The following is a 15,526-nucleotide window of genomic DNA, read 5'->3' as shown; positions in this document are numbered from 1 at the left end:
AAAATTCGCATGTCACGATGTTAGTTACTGTACTCCTGCAAAACGCTCTTACTGATTTTCATCAAAATTTATATGCATATTCAGTAAGTCTGAGAATTGGCTACTATCTATCTATTTTTCATATCTCTTAAGTGATAAGGGTTGTTCACCCTTAACATTTTTTTTATTTATATGGCAACACAATGTTTGCTGGGTCAGCTAGTACATTTATAAAATGTACACAACTTTGCAATTAATGGTCGTGTGTAAAATAAAACTGAAAATAATAAACATAAATTAGTAAAGATACTTCGCCGCCTTGAAATTGAATGAAGCCACAAACGGCTTATTAGTAAGTTTTTTTTGAATTCTTGACAAATAAAAACATTTTTAGAGAAAATTTACAAATAAATAACTAATACTGCGTAATTTACATAATAGATAAATAATTATTTCAAATATTTTAGGGATATTTTAGCACGGAGACGTGGCAAAACTTTTTTACGCAACTATTTCAATTCTCAAAACTGGGTACATTTTCTTGTTAGGAGTGAGTAATCTTTACTAATATACGATAATAAATATAAACAATTTTTAAATCGTATATTTTAAACCAGTCGATACATCTGTATAGATACATTCTTTCATCAAATTATATATTTATATAATAATAATTTATTTAGTTAAACTGTACTATAACATTTCTACGTAAACGATGTACTAAAACTATTATCGACAGTTCTGGACATTTTTTACTTCTGTTCCATTATTTCATTGTCTTTGACAAGCATGAGTATCAATGAGAAATATACGTCCATACGTCCCGTTTTTAACGGGACAGTCCCTTTTTTCGATGCTTCGTGCCGTTGTCTCCGAAATGAACCGTTGCCATTGTCAATTAAGTAACAGTAAATATTATAATTGTGAAAAAAACATGGGGTGCTCCATTTATCAGTTTTCATAAAGCGCCCCACATTTTTTGCACAATTATACTATTTACTTTTCCTTAAATGATTCCTAGATTGAAAATTATTTTCTACTTTTTAGTTAATTTTATCATAAAAGCGTGTTTTTTATTATTTCTAACTATATTTTTTCAAGTAAAAAGTATTTGACATAAAAAATCGATGTCCCGTTTTGACTGAAGTAATCATTGGTCACTATATTCCATGGTCAATATTTACGTTTGCGTACACTTGAAACGCAAGGTCAAACACTAGTTGTCTTTTTTTATCACATTGTTCTAATAGCTCTGTCCCTTATAGAACATTTGTCTATGTAGTTAAAGGTAATCGTCGCCACGCCAGAAATCTTTTTTACGTGCGGCTATAGATGTTTCACATCAAAAATCCTGTCCCCTAGCCGGAAATCGAAGGAGTTCATTTTGAAAAAAACATACATCCTACATTATTCCACCATTCGATAGTGTCGCTTAAAATGACCAAATACTGGGAAGTAATGACAAATGTAAACTGAAGGAAGATCTCATAACTTCTTAAGCACATTTGAAAAATCACATGACTGGGAACCGAACCTCCGACTTCTTGATCGAGACACCGAGTTTAGGCTACTAGGTTATCACTGACCAGACTAGTTATGTACATTTTTTTTTTCTTTTTTTTACTTTTTTATATTTGAGCCTAACGATAAAGCAGACGTGTTACGTAATAGACATCAGTCAACGTCGCCAATGAACATTTGCAACACCAGAGTCGCCAATGCATCGCCGGCAACCTGATTACGTCATTTTAAAATATTAACCTCTTTCTTTCAGGTTGAATCAACGGATGATATGCTTAAAGACAATGAATTGATCTGAAGAAATGTCTTTGAATAATGTTACGAAACATGTTACGTAAAAAAATATAGTATCCTATAAATATTTTTTAAATAAAATGTCAATAGAACTACAGTTATTTTATTTTTATTAAGATCATACAATTTTCAGTTGATTTTGAAGAAATTTAATTTTAGGCCCCTTAGGGCATAATTTGCAGTTGATGTTGAAGTATTTTAATTTTATGCCCCTTAGGTGACAGATTTATATCCGTTTTTATACCCATCTACGTTTCCTGCAAAATTTTTCGCTACTTGCCCCCAAAACGGTATATCATCTGTTAATCTGTTAAATAACATATACAACAGTGTTGTTGCACCACCAAAATCGGCAACGCCGCTCCTCGCAATAGCCGTGACAAGGATTCTAAAGACATAGCGCACTAAGGAGGAGGTGGAAGGGGCGGTCCCGGGCCCTCGGGGGCCCCAAACACAATTATTAACTAGCTAAGAAACTCACCAGAATCATACGTATTTGTCGGCGAATAAGTGACACATTTGTAATTTTGTAAAATCCAAACTTTTTAGACTGGGGGCCTCCATTCAGCTTTCCACCCCGGGCCTCCGATGACCTTACTCCATCACTGGCTGGTGCCTCGGAAAAGTATGTCTCCCTTACCACACCCTTCAAACCGGAACACAGCAGCGCCTAACACTGCTGTTATGAGGCAGAAATAGGTGTGGTAGTGGTGCAGCCGAAGTCGAACCGCAAAGGGTTCTACCACCTTCTGTGTTTGGAGACTCAAGATCGGGGGGCAAGACTAAGGCGGACCGCCCCTACCCCCCTTAAGCCGCTGGAATTGCTACCCCTGAGGATTAAGCTGGAATGCCTAGGAAAAAAAATCCCTTACCAAATCCTTTAAACCAGAACACAACAGTGAATAAATTGTTGTTATGAGGCAGCCATAACGTCTTAAACCATCTGTTAATTACTAAAATAAAACGTGTAATCTTAGATGAGTAAAATACAAAGATATATCACTCCTAACAACAAAATAAATTTTCTCTAAAATTTTGTTTTTATTTTTCAAGAAATCATAAAATAACTGACAAGGCAGCATTTTGTCACTTCATTCAATTTCAAGGCGAAATGAAGTATCTTTCTATTTTACTTTTCAAACTGTAATAACAACAAAAATATTTCAATGTACATTGCCATTACGTATTGTAATATTTAAACAAATGGTTTTATTTCACAACATGTTGTTATTAAAATGTCTCAACTTTGCATGTCCTTGGCAATATTTATTGACAGTAAAATCAATATTGTAGTTCAAAAACCGTTGCACGTTGCTAGAGCCGAAGATTACCAAAGAGAGGCGAATATTGCCGAAGAAAGCCGAAGGTTGCCGAAAGGAGCGCTGGAGATCGTTCCATTACGGTTGAAGACCATCTCTTACGCGCTCGCAAGAAACGTAATTTTCTATCTATTTTCTTTTTTTATTCGTAAAATCGCCGTCAACCATGCCTGTCCCACTGCTGGGCATGGGTCCATAAAGTAATTATTACTAATTATACATAACTTACATGACTTGAAAAGTCTGATATTTAAACACTGAATCCCTCGAATAAGAGGCCGAGTTTCTTAACAACTAGGCTACCATTGCTTACGGTATTCGTTAAGTAAACTGCATTTATTTGTATAAGCTTACACAAATAGAGAACTAAATTTGACATACACATTTAGAATGTAGCATTAGACAGGCTCCTCAAAAAAATGTGCAAAAGGAGCTCTCCTTCAAAACTGACGATACATTGGTGTTGCAAATGTCCATAGGCGACGGTGACTGCTTCCCATCAGGTCGGTCTGCCTTATCCTATGTATGAACGAGTTTATTTTGAAAACAAAATACATCCTCTATAGAATACTATTATTAAAACTATAAGATAGAGCATTTTTCAAATAGGCCATCAGGCCTATTTGAAAAATTCACCCTGTATGTAAAAAAAGAAAACAAACGCAAAAGCTATATTAATACTTTAATTTGTTCTCCATTAAGCACTTTCTCCACTTCCTCAAACGTGTCATTTTTGAAGTACAATTCGATTTCTTGCATCGTCCTTCCTTTAGTCTCTGGTAGACGCACCCACACATAGATAAGACATAACGTCATGATCCCCGCATTCAACAAAAACACCCCATGATACCCTAAGACCCTAAACAAATCATCCGCTAGCTTAATACTCAAAAATAGCAGAAAACTCAAAACTATTCCTGATAGGAAGAAAAAGTACCCCTTGAATTCTAAAGGAAATATTTCTCCTATAAATGCTTCTAAAACTGGGTATGGTCCTGCATTGACTACAATAAAGTATAATGCCAGAATCCCACAGTTAATCCAGGCGTAGTAGCCTCCTTTCTCTGGATGGAAGTACATACAACCACTTAGAAGCACTAACAATATATTCGCTGTAATCCCAGTCGAGAATAACAGAGTCCTCATCTTCATTTTCTTGATCAGGACCAGTGATAAAATTGTGCCCAAAATGACAAAGCCGTCTACAAGTAATGTAAACATTAATATGTTTTTACTCCCAGTTATTTCTTCTAACATTGTAATAGCTAACGTACTGTATAAAAGCTTCCCTGCTGCAGCAATATAGACATTGATAACGCAGCTGAGCAGAAGAATATTCCAGAAATACTTCTTCTTCCACGCCATCATAAGTTTCTTCAAAAAGTAAGCTGTTGAGTCATTTTCTTTTATCTTCTGCATCTTGCATCGTTCAACTTCTGTCAGGATTTGTAGTTCCATTTCAGCTGTCGCTCTGTTACCGTGTAACCTCTTGAATGCCTTATTACATTCTTCAAACCTTCCTTTCGAAGCTAACCAGGACGGACTTTCTTCCCAGAACATTGGTAAGATTGCTCCTAGCGCAGTCGGTACAATCCCAATTAACGCTACCGTTCTCCAATGGTATACAATCCCGAAAATATGTCCCAACGCTGTCCCAACTCCTGGTCCAACTGACGTCATCATGTTTAAGAAAACTCCTCTAATATTTGGGGAAGTGTACTCAGGTGTAGATATGATATACATGGACAGAACACCACCGAAACAAACTCCTACAAATATCCTTGAGATCATGAAGACAATCATTTCTTCCGCGTAATACAGCATGATCCAATTAATGATAATGGGTAGAGAGAAAACAGTGAAAGATTTCCTTCTGCCGATGCTTTCTGTGATGATGGCAGCGACAGCAAAACCACAGACACTGGTGATGTTCATCGAAGATGCTGAAAATACGATAAAAATATGGTTATCTGAGAACTCGTGTTTGTGTGTTCTGGTTTGAAAGGACTTTTTTATATATTTTAGGAGATGACAAGTATTTTTTTTTATAAAATAGGAGTAGCAGACGAATATTCAGTCCACCTGCTGATAAGTGGCTACTGCCGCCCATGAACGTCTGTGATCAACTCCAAATAAGATTGGATTCTTACCGGTTTTTGGCCACAGATACGCTATCCCTAAGCTGAGGACTAAGCTGGTACGTCTCGGAAAAGTATTACCATATCCTACAACCAGAAAACAGCGCTTAACACTGCTGTTATAACAGAAATAGGTGTGGCAGTGGTGCCGCCGGAGTCGTTAGATAGTTAGATATCTCAATGGCCTAGGATCGAACCCAGGACCCTGCGCAGACCGATATGGTGACGCCACGCGGGTAGTCAACGATATTTTCATCTTCTTTCATTTGGAGTACACTTTACATGTATGTATGGTTTATTATGGCTATGTAATATATATGTACTAGCTGACCCGGCAAACGTTGTGTTGCCATATAAATAAAAAAAAATTAAGGGTGAACAACCCTTATCATTTGAGGGTATGAAAAATAGATAGTAGCGGATTCTCAGACCTACTGAATATGCATATAAAATTTGGTGAAAATCGGTAAAGCCGTTTCGGAGGAGTACTATAACCAACACAGTGACAATAGAATTTTATATATAAGATTAACGAAAAACAATGACTTCTATGTCACTACAAAGTAAAAAATAGTTTTAGAATCGGCTACTATCTATTTTTCATAGCCCTGAGTGATAAAGGTTGTTCACCCTTAACATTTTTTTATTTATATGGCAACACAACGTTTGCCGGGTATGCTAGTTTTTTTATAATATTGAAGTAGAAGACGAACATGCAGTCTTGATGGTAAGTGGCTACTGTCGTCCATGAACATCTGTAATCAACCCCAGATTGGATTCCTCCCTGAGGTTTGCAACATTACGTTGCTACCCCTCAGAACATAGCTGGAACGCCTCGGAAAAGTATGTCTCTTACCACACTTCAAACCAGAACACAGCGTTCAACACTGCTGTTATGACAGAAATAGGTGTGGCGGTGCCGCCAGAGTCGAACCACAGAGAGTTCCTTTAATGTCTCAACTTACCAATCCAAGAGATATCATCATTGGTCAAGTTGATTCCATCATCATGTGCATGCAATGCTGCAAGCATCCCAGACATTTGTCCGAAAATATAGCCATTTGAGATGCTGCAGCAGAGTAGACCAAACAGCACGATAGCCTGAAACAAAGAACATCATCATCATCATCATCAACCCATTACTGTCCCACTGCTGGGCACGGGTCTCCTCTCAGAATGAGAAGGATTAGGCCATAGTCCACCGCGCTGGTCAAGTGCGTATTGGTAGACTTCACATACCTTTAAGATTTTTTATAAATCTCTCAGGTATGCAGGTTTCCTCACGATGTTTTCCTTCACCGTTTAAGCAAGTGATAATTAATTTCTAAACAAAGAACAGAGGATTTAAAGATGGTAGACTTTGTGGTTCGACTCCGGCGGCACCACCGCCACACGTATTTCTGTTATAACAGCAGTGTTAAGCGCTGCTGTGTTCTGGTTTGAAGCGTATGGACATGGACATCTGTAATCAACTCAACAGAAGATAAAAGTCATACGTGTGGTCACAGATGCGCTACCCCTGAGGACTAAATTAGAACTCCTAGGATGAGTGAGTGTCTTACCACACCCTTCAAATCAGAACAGCAGCGCTTAACACTGCTGTTATTAGACAGAAATAGGCGTGATTTTTCTCCATTCACTCCATTTTGATATTTTTATTTTTAGTATTTGTTATTTTGCAGCAATATGTATGTGGACTCTACCAATACGTACATGTCCAGCGCGGTGGACTATGGCCTAATCCTCATTCTGAGAGGAGACCCGTGCCCAGCAGTGGGACATAGCAGCCACCTTTATACATACTCTGTGAAAATTTCAAGTGTCTATCTATTACGGTTCAGAAGATAGAGCCCTGTGACAGACAGACAGACAGCGGAGGCTTAGTAATAGCTTTCCATTTTTACATTTTGGTACAGAACTCTATAAACCATGGTTCTAGGACTACTAGGCCTATTATTTGCTAAGTAAATATACCTTTTTTTCTCGAGGGGGGACCTTCAAAAGGTAACCGACGACGTAGGAACGACGCCGGGTTATGTGGGATTTTTACCGCACTAAAACCCCCCCGGTGGCCGTCCTCTGCGCTTGTTGGAGAACTCCGGGATCTCCGACGGAACACAACCGGAGCCCTCCAAGCGCGTTGCCCCGATCGAGCTCTACCCTGGGGGTTTGGGAGCAGTTTTTGCTCCTCCCACACCACGTGTTTACGACGGTATGCGACCGCACATACCGCCGTCCTTCCTGGAGTCGCTTGCTGGACGGTTCGAGCTCCCACTCTTGCCGCCCGCAACCCCGGAAGCCCCCTTTTAGTAGCCTCTTACGACAGACAGGGGATACCGTGGCCCAATTCTAGAAATAAATATACCTACAAAAGTGTTACATATTTATTTTACTATATGTAAATTAAATTCCTACGCCTGTCAAATATTAGGCTTAAATATTTGCAAACTGCAATTTTATCTCTTGCAACATTGTTGCAACGTTTGTTTAGTTGATATTGTTATCTTAATAACTCTAATTAACATTTTAATAGCGTCATTTTTAGTATAGAAGTAAGGAGAATGCAGTCCATCTGATGGTAAGCTACTGCCGTCCATCATCATCATCAACCCATTATTGTCCACTGCTGGGCACGGGTCTCCTCTCAGGATGAGAAGGATTCGGCCATAGTCCACCGCACTGGACAAATGCGTATTTGTAGACTTCATATACCTTTAAGATTTCTTTTTTAATATAAGTCTCTCAGGTTGCAGGTTTCCTCACGATGTTTTCCTTCACCGTTTAGCTAGTGATAATTAATTTCTAATACGCACATAACTTTGAAAAATTTGAGATGCGTGCCTGGGATTTGAACCTCGGACCCCTTGATCGAGAGGCTATGACATGGAGGTCTTAAAAAAGGTTTAAAAAGAGCACTCCTTCAAAATCGGCGACGAATTGGCGACTCCTCTGGTGTTGCAAATGACCATAGGTGTCGGTGACTGCTTTCCATCAGGTAGCCCGTCTGCCTCATCGTTTAGATATAAATATAAAAAAAAATCAACCCCAGAAGATTAGCGTCATACCTGTAGTTCCACAGATGCAATGCTACCCCTGAGGACTAAGGGCTCATACACAAAACTGCGACGTGACGCGATGCGAATTCGCAACGCTGAAAATTGCCACACGAATTGCTGCGATGCGATATCGTGCGGCATAGCGTCTCCCAGGGTGACCATTCTTTCGACAACCGTCAACCGTACGGAACGTATTTTGAAAATTAGGTCGTGACATGGATAGTAAAAAGAAGTGTGCACTTTTGTTATTGCTTAGGAGATACAGGAAAGAGTAACAAAGAAAATTTTGGGTTTATCCATTTATCATATATCATTTATTGGAGTTTATTGGAGTTTACTCCTTAAGAAACGATTTGAGTTATAAGGCCCGGTACGGAAATTTTATGAGGAGTAAAATCAAGTGTAACACGAAAAGTTGAGGCGTAACGGAAACCAAAATATGAATCAAGAGTGCTTTTATTAATTTAAAATACAGTAAGTTCAAATCCCATATGAAAGTAATTATTACAATAAAAATAATTAGCAATATATAAAACATTAAAACGTCATTAACTAATTTGTTTACATTTTTGCATAAATTAAGTTATAGGTTTGATCATTTATAAACACTGTGAAAAATATGAACATTGGCGCCATAATATGATTAACAATCTTTTATGAACGTTTTTAAAGAAGAGTAACATATAAAATCAGTAAGCAATTGAATAAGATATAATATTAGCAAAATAAGTTTTTAACATAAAGAGGCTTTTGTAAGTTACTGATATATTAATTTAACTTATAAAAATGGATGCATTATTGATCAGCACCATCTATCAACGATAAACGGGCAAAATCAAAACAGTATTATTTAATATTTATTACAGAATTATTGCTAATGAATTATGTTCAAAATAAGTTATATAAAATTAGCAATACGTTTTAAATGAATTCTAGAATTATAAAACATTCAGAAACAATCCAAATTACATATAATAACATGTTTATTGAGTCTCATATAAATTTCATCCGTAAATTGCAACAAGGATATTTTATAGATGGCAAAGAAATTATAATTATTAAGTTTTAAGTTATAAAACGTTTAACATTGTTTTAAATATAAATAATTATATTATATTAAAATTTACTTTAATATAAACAATTATATTAAGTTACCATTATAATATTTGGAACCAAAATACATAGATTGATAAACTTGCAAACTTACAATTTATAAAACTTGCCACTAGATGGCGCTATTTTATATTATTTTGTAACATACTTTATGTAATACGCATTATTGAAGTAATATAAATAATCCGAATAATTACAGATATATGTTTGTTTCTCTTATCATTTTAGCAGATGCGTTCATTTACCTACCCTTTTTTCTATTCGATATATATCATAATTATCATTCGTAAGGAGTAAACTCCAATCGTGCGTCGTAGCTGACACACACACCCTTTTTTTTTTTATATTTAGTTTCCCAAAGAACAGGGCGCTCCTCAACCAGTAATATAAAAAAGTCAACGGAGTACTTTGTCATTTTTTACATTAAAGTAAGCCTTCCCACCCAATAAATACAGGTCTGTACGTTTTTCCCACACGCTGTCTCAGAACGCACTAAAAATGGCGTCAACAAGTGTGACGAAACATCGCAGAAATGTGCGATGCGAATTAATTCGCAAGTTCTTGCGATACGTCGAGGGCGCTCGCAGATTTTTGCGATGCGACGTCGCATCGCAGTTTTGTGTACGAGCCCTAAGCTGAAAAGCATCGATTAAGTAAGTATGTCTCCCTCACCACACCCTTCAAACCAGAACACAGCAGCGCTTAACACTGCTGTTGTAACAGAAACAGGTCTGACGGTAGTGCAACCGGAGTCGAACCACAAAAAACTATATGAACCAATGAAACAATTTTTGTATAAATGAGATCTATATTTATAACAGAAACAGGTGTGACGGTAGTGCCGTACTTCATAGTAGAGTCAAACCACAAAAAACTATATGAACCAATGAAACAAATTTTGTATAAATAAATAAATGATATCTATATGAATCAATTTTGAATAAATGAGTTTGAATTCGAGTTTGAAAAAAACATTACAAAATCTACGTTGTTAACTAACTTTAATGATGTACAATTTCGTGACAGATAAGAATATAATTAACATTCTACATTAAAACATAGATATAGATAAAGAATACTGGATTATACACAATTAAATTGTCTTTTATATTTAAACTATGTAGTTCGAGTAGTACCGCGGCTTCGCCCGCGTTTTAAAAAAATAACATGACATACATATAACGGAATATTTGTACCTTCATTGGAATGACAGTGGCGCCATCTGTCGCAAATTGGTCGTACCACAGAAACCCTTGTAGGCTCATGCACAACTTTGCTAAAGATCATCACTAGATCTAATATAGCTTATGATTCTATAAAGGACATACAGACAAACGCTTATCTAAATATATATAACTCAAAGGTGACTGACTGACATAGTGATCTATCAACGCACAGCCCAAACCACTGGACGGATCGGGCTGAAATTTGGCATGCAGGTGGATGTAATGACGTAGACATCCGCTAAGAAAGGATTTTGATCAATTCTACCCCCAAGGGTATAAAATAGGGGATGAAATTATTACTTCGTAACGCGAGCGAAGCCGCGGGCAAAAGCTCGTTAGAAAATAATTGTCACTTGGTTTAACTGTGAAGGAACACATCATGAGGAAACCTGTATACCTGAGAGACTTAACAAATTGGCCAAGTGCAAGTCGAATGCTAAGAGTTACGCTGTTTGTCCACCAACCACCGACACCGAGCCGATACCGATAATTAATTAATGACGGCGCCGAAGTAGCGTACATACATTTGCTATAGCAGCTTGTCCACCGAACATCCGTCACCCGAGCACCGTCATCCAATAGTAAATGTATGTATGCTACTTCGGCAATTCTACACCCAAGGGTATAAAATAGGGGATGAAAATATTACTTCGTAACGCGAGCGAAGCCGCGGGCAAAAGCTCGTTTTATACATATAGATGTAGTAGAATCCTCTACTTTTTTTAAATATAATAGTACCTAAGGGGTTCGACTTTGAATACAACATCATTACACTTATTTCTGTTATAACAGCAGTTTAGCGATGTCTTCTGGTCTATGTGGTGTTATTCCTGAGAACTAAGTCACACCTCGGAAAAGTATGTCTCCCTTACCACACCCTTCAAACCAGAACACAGCAGCGCTACACTGCTGTTATAACAGAAATAGGTGTGGCTACGTTGTCCCTTTTTTTTAACGAAGGGTAAGCCTTCAAAAGGTACCCTATGACGTGAGAGCGGCTCGAGGTTATGTGGGATTCTTACCGCACTAAAACCCGGTGGCCGTCCTCTGAGCTGCGTAGAGGACTCCGATATCTCCAACGGAACGCAACCGGATCCACTTGGCGCATTGCCCCGTCGGGCTCCGCCCAGGTGAGCTTGAAACTCACCACACCATCTGGTGTTCACGACGGTATGCGACCACACATACCACCGTCCATCCCGGGGTTGTTTGTTACAGGGACTGTAGTTCCGGGACCAGAATAGGGCTACGATATCCCCTGCCTGTCGTGAGAGGCGACTAAAAGAGGCTTCCGGGGTTGCGGGCGGCAAGAATGGGAGCTCATACCGTCCAGCAAGCGAACCCGGGAAGGACAGCTGTTTGTGTAGTCGCATATCACTGTAATCACCAGGGGATGTGAGAGGAGCGTAAATGACTTTGCTCCCCCAGGACACAGCCCTATAAGGGCATCGCGTTAGGAGGACTCCGGTTGTGTTCCGTTAGAGATCCCGGAGTTCTCCACCAAACGCCGAGGACGGCCACCGGGGGGTTAGTGCGGTAAAATTCCCACATAACCCAGCAATGGTACCACAACCTCGGGTACTTTGAAGTTTGAAGTTTTTTGAAGTTTTCCCCCTCGTTAACAAAAAACAGGTGTGGCATACGAAGCGTTCTTATAAAAAAAGAAAACCATGTTAATTATAAGAGTTCTTCTTTGAAACTAAATTGAAAGAGGTCGTTTATAGACAAAGAGATTAATTTTGTAAACTATCCTTTTCTTCACTGCAATGTATGTACAGAAGACAAAGAAGTAATTAATTTGCACAAAGGACTCATTTGTTAGTTGAGGTGTGGCCCTGAGGCTTTGTAGAGAGTGATTTACACACACATATACAGACACACACACACACACACACACACAAACGCATCTGAGATCGATCGAGAAGAATCGATCTTTTGAACCAAAAAAATATCACCTATTTTAATCTGGAGGCACGGCAGTGCCTCCGCCAAGTCGAGCTAGATTTTTAGTACATTGGATTCAGTAAATCGATATTTCATCCTAGAAATGGATGAATATCTATATGAAAAATTTTCGAAAAAATAACGCTTGCTGGTATGGTGACCCCCCATTTATTTTTTTTAACTCTTTCTTATTTTTTTGTATTTGTTGTTATAGCGGCCACTATTCATACCTACTTTATAAAAGTTTCAAGTGTCTATCTATTACGGTTCAGGAGATAGTCCTGTGACAGACGGACAGACAGCGGAGGCTTGGTAATAGGGTTCCGTTTTTACACTTTTTATCCATCGGATGCGAAACCTTAAAAAGAGGATATATTATGATGCGAAAGATTATTTGATTTCATATTTACATAAAACACCTGTACATATAAAAAGTTGACAGCCTAGTAGTTAAGAAACTCGGCCTCTTGATCGAGGAGTCCGAGGTTCAAATCCCAGGCACGCATCTCTGATTTTTCAAAGTTATGTGCGTATTAGAAATTAATTGTCACTTGCTTAAACGGTGAAGGAAAACATCGTGAGGAAACCTGCAACTTAACAAATCTTAAAAAGGTTTTCAAAGGTATGTGAAGTCTACCAATAGTCCAACGCACTTGGCCAGCGCGGTGGACTATGGCCTAATCCTTCTCATTCTGAGAGGAGACCCGTGCCCAGCAGTGGGACAGTGATGGGTTGTTGATGATGATGACTGTGAATGTATTTTCAACGTATGATTTTTTAAATAATTACTACATTTTTATAATATAGGAGTAGCAGAAGAGCATGCAGTCCACCTGATGGTAAGTGGCTACTGCCGCCCATGGACATCTGTAATCAACCCCAGATAGGATTAGATATTCCTACCTGAGGTCGGCCACAGATGCGTCGCTACCCCTGAGGACTAAGCTGGAACGCCTCGGAAAATGTCCCCCTTGCCACACTTCAAACCAGAACACAGCAGCGCTTAACACTGCTGTTATGGCAGAAATAGGTGTGGCGGTGGTGCTGTTGAATTGTCGATTTTGTCAACTTTAATTATCAAGGTGGTAGAACCCTTTGTGGATCGACTCCGGCGGCACCACCGCCACACCTATTTCTGCCTAATAATAGCATTGTTGAGCGCTGCTGTGTTCCGTTTTTAATGGTGTGGTAAGGGAGACATACTTTTCCGAGGCGTTCCAGCTTAGTCCTCAGGGGTAGCGGCGCATCTGTGGCCGACCTCAGGTGGGAATATCTAATCCTACCTGGGGTTTATTACAGATGTCCATGGGCGGCAGTAGCCACTTACTATCAGGTGGACTGTATGCTCGTCTACTTCTCCTATAATATAAAAAAGAATCGACAAAATATAATAAGTAACTTCGACAGTCTAGGAAAAACATTTTTTTTGCAGTTTCATTGCAGCTGATAAAACAATTATGGTTTTACGGTTCACTTGTATTAATGACGTCATTACTTAATAAATAACGTATACTACAAAAATACAGACGTAAAAAATAATATCTAAAAATTCTTCCGTATCTACGTATAAAAAAATAAACTATTTTAAATTATACTCATTGAGCATTTATTATTTGAATTTAAGTATGAAAGTAAAATTTAAAAAAAAATATATTTTTATATCTATAAAAAAAAATGATAAGGAAATAAGTACTCGTAATAACTGGAACAAATTATTCAAAGGCTTTGGTAAAAAATAATTAAAAAAATAACAATTACTAATAAGTACTATATATTTATGCTAATTAATTTTAATTTATGTATGAATCGAAATCAGAATAAAAAAAAAAAACGAAAAATAAAGTAGAATATTATTTAACACAGAATTAAATTTATTTTATGCATTACTCTTACAAAAAATATTTGGTATATTTCTTCATTAAAGCAACGAATAAAATATTACATATAATATAACTATATTATATGTAATATTTTATTCGAAAACATGAAAAAATACTTATACTCCATCCTGTCCAAATAAAACAGATAAAAAAACAAGTTCAAAACTAGTAGAACACAGAAAAAAAAATTCGTTAAACAATTACCTTATCACCTTTTTTATTTTAATTATTCTTTTATTATAATTAATCCTACCTGCCTGAAGCGTGGCTGAAGCATTCTGTCTTGTACTGACGCCTAGATACTAATGAAGTTATAGAAGAAAGCGCATGTTGATTTAGAGTTCCGTAAGCGAAGGAAACCGACATAATAAAAAAATGTGAGCCGTCACGGGACGCCTGGCAGATGTGAAACATCGACATTATTTTGTAAAAGTAATATGCAGAAAAGAACATATTGTGATAGGAACTAAATATGTCATAATGATAAAATAAAATATTACGATTTTTTTCCAGATAACGATGACTATTTATTGAATTCGATTGCGCATGGCGACGCGTCGCCACACCGTACACACTACTGCATATAGACTATATATACCATCCCATAGCGTGGCGGCGTGTCGCCACGGCATGCGTCGCCACGCCAGAAATCGGTTTTACGTGCGACTATAGATGTTTCACATCAATAAGACCGTCTGTCCGTCTGTCTGTCCGATTGTTTATCCATTAGTCCGTCTGTCCGACTGTCACTCTATCCGCATATCTGTATGTCCGTCTTTTTGTCTGTCAATTTATCAGTCTGTCCGTCTGTCTGTCCATCTATCAGTCCGTCCGTTCGCTATATTGAAGAGGTGTGTTGATTGAATAAAGTCTTTATTGTAACTAACTTAATACTATTCTAAGACTAACTAATTACAAACTAATATACTATACTGCTCAGCTCTACACCGGAGCTTTATTTTTTCTATAACATCATTAGTATCTAGGCGGCTTTACAAGACAGAATGCCGTCTGTCCATCTGCCTGTTCTCCTATCTACCGGTCTGTCTGACGTCT

General features: G+C 37.8%; 2 protein-coding genes across 2 annotated transcripts in view; one reads left to right on the top strand and one right to left on the bottom strand.

The window, feature by feature from the left end:
• Positions 1-1,886, top strand: part of LOC140755419 (actin depolymerising venom protein gelsolin 1-like) — a 29,268-nt gene extending 27,382 nt beyond the window's left edge. Inside the window, exon 16 of the mRNA XM_073090625.1 lies at positions 1,754-1,886. Coding sequence (XP_072946726.1) covers positions 1,754-1,798 — 45 coding nt within the window. The 3' untranslated portion in view covers positions 1,799-1,886. The remainder of the gene's footprint in view (positions 1-1,753) is intronic.
• Positions 1,887-3,737: 1,851 nt separating this feature from the next.
• LOC140755649 (trehalose transporter 1-like protein) lies at positions 3,738-14,822 on the bottom strand. The gene is made up of 3 exons (XM_073090951.1): positions 14,724-14,822; positions 6,217-6,352; positions 3,738-5,056 (listed from the first exon to the last, which is right to left on the bottom strand). Exons 1-3 carry the CDS (start codon positions 14,745-14,747, stop codon positions 3,783-3,785), a joined length of 1,434 nt encoding a protein of 477 aa, XP_072947052.1. The 5' UTR covers positions 14,748-14,822; the 3' UTR covers positions 3,738-3,782.
• Positions 14,823-15,526: the final 704 nt, after the last annotated feature.

Source organism: Epargyreus clarus, unplaced genomic scaffold (assembly GCF_041222505.1).
Source record: "Epargyreus clarus isolate Ecla_fem2 unplaced genomic scaffold, WU_Ecla_fem_2.2 ptg000033l, whole genome shotgun sequence".
NCBI classification, from domain to species: domain Eukaryota; kingdom Metazoa; phylum Arthropoda; class Insecta; order Lepidoptera; family Hesperiidae; genus Epargyreus; species Epargyreus clarus.
The sequence above is the reverse complement of the archived record's forward strand: the minus strand, read 5'-3'. Positions and strand labels throughout refer to the sequence as shown.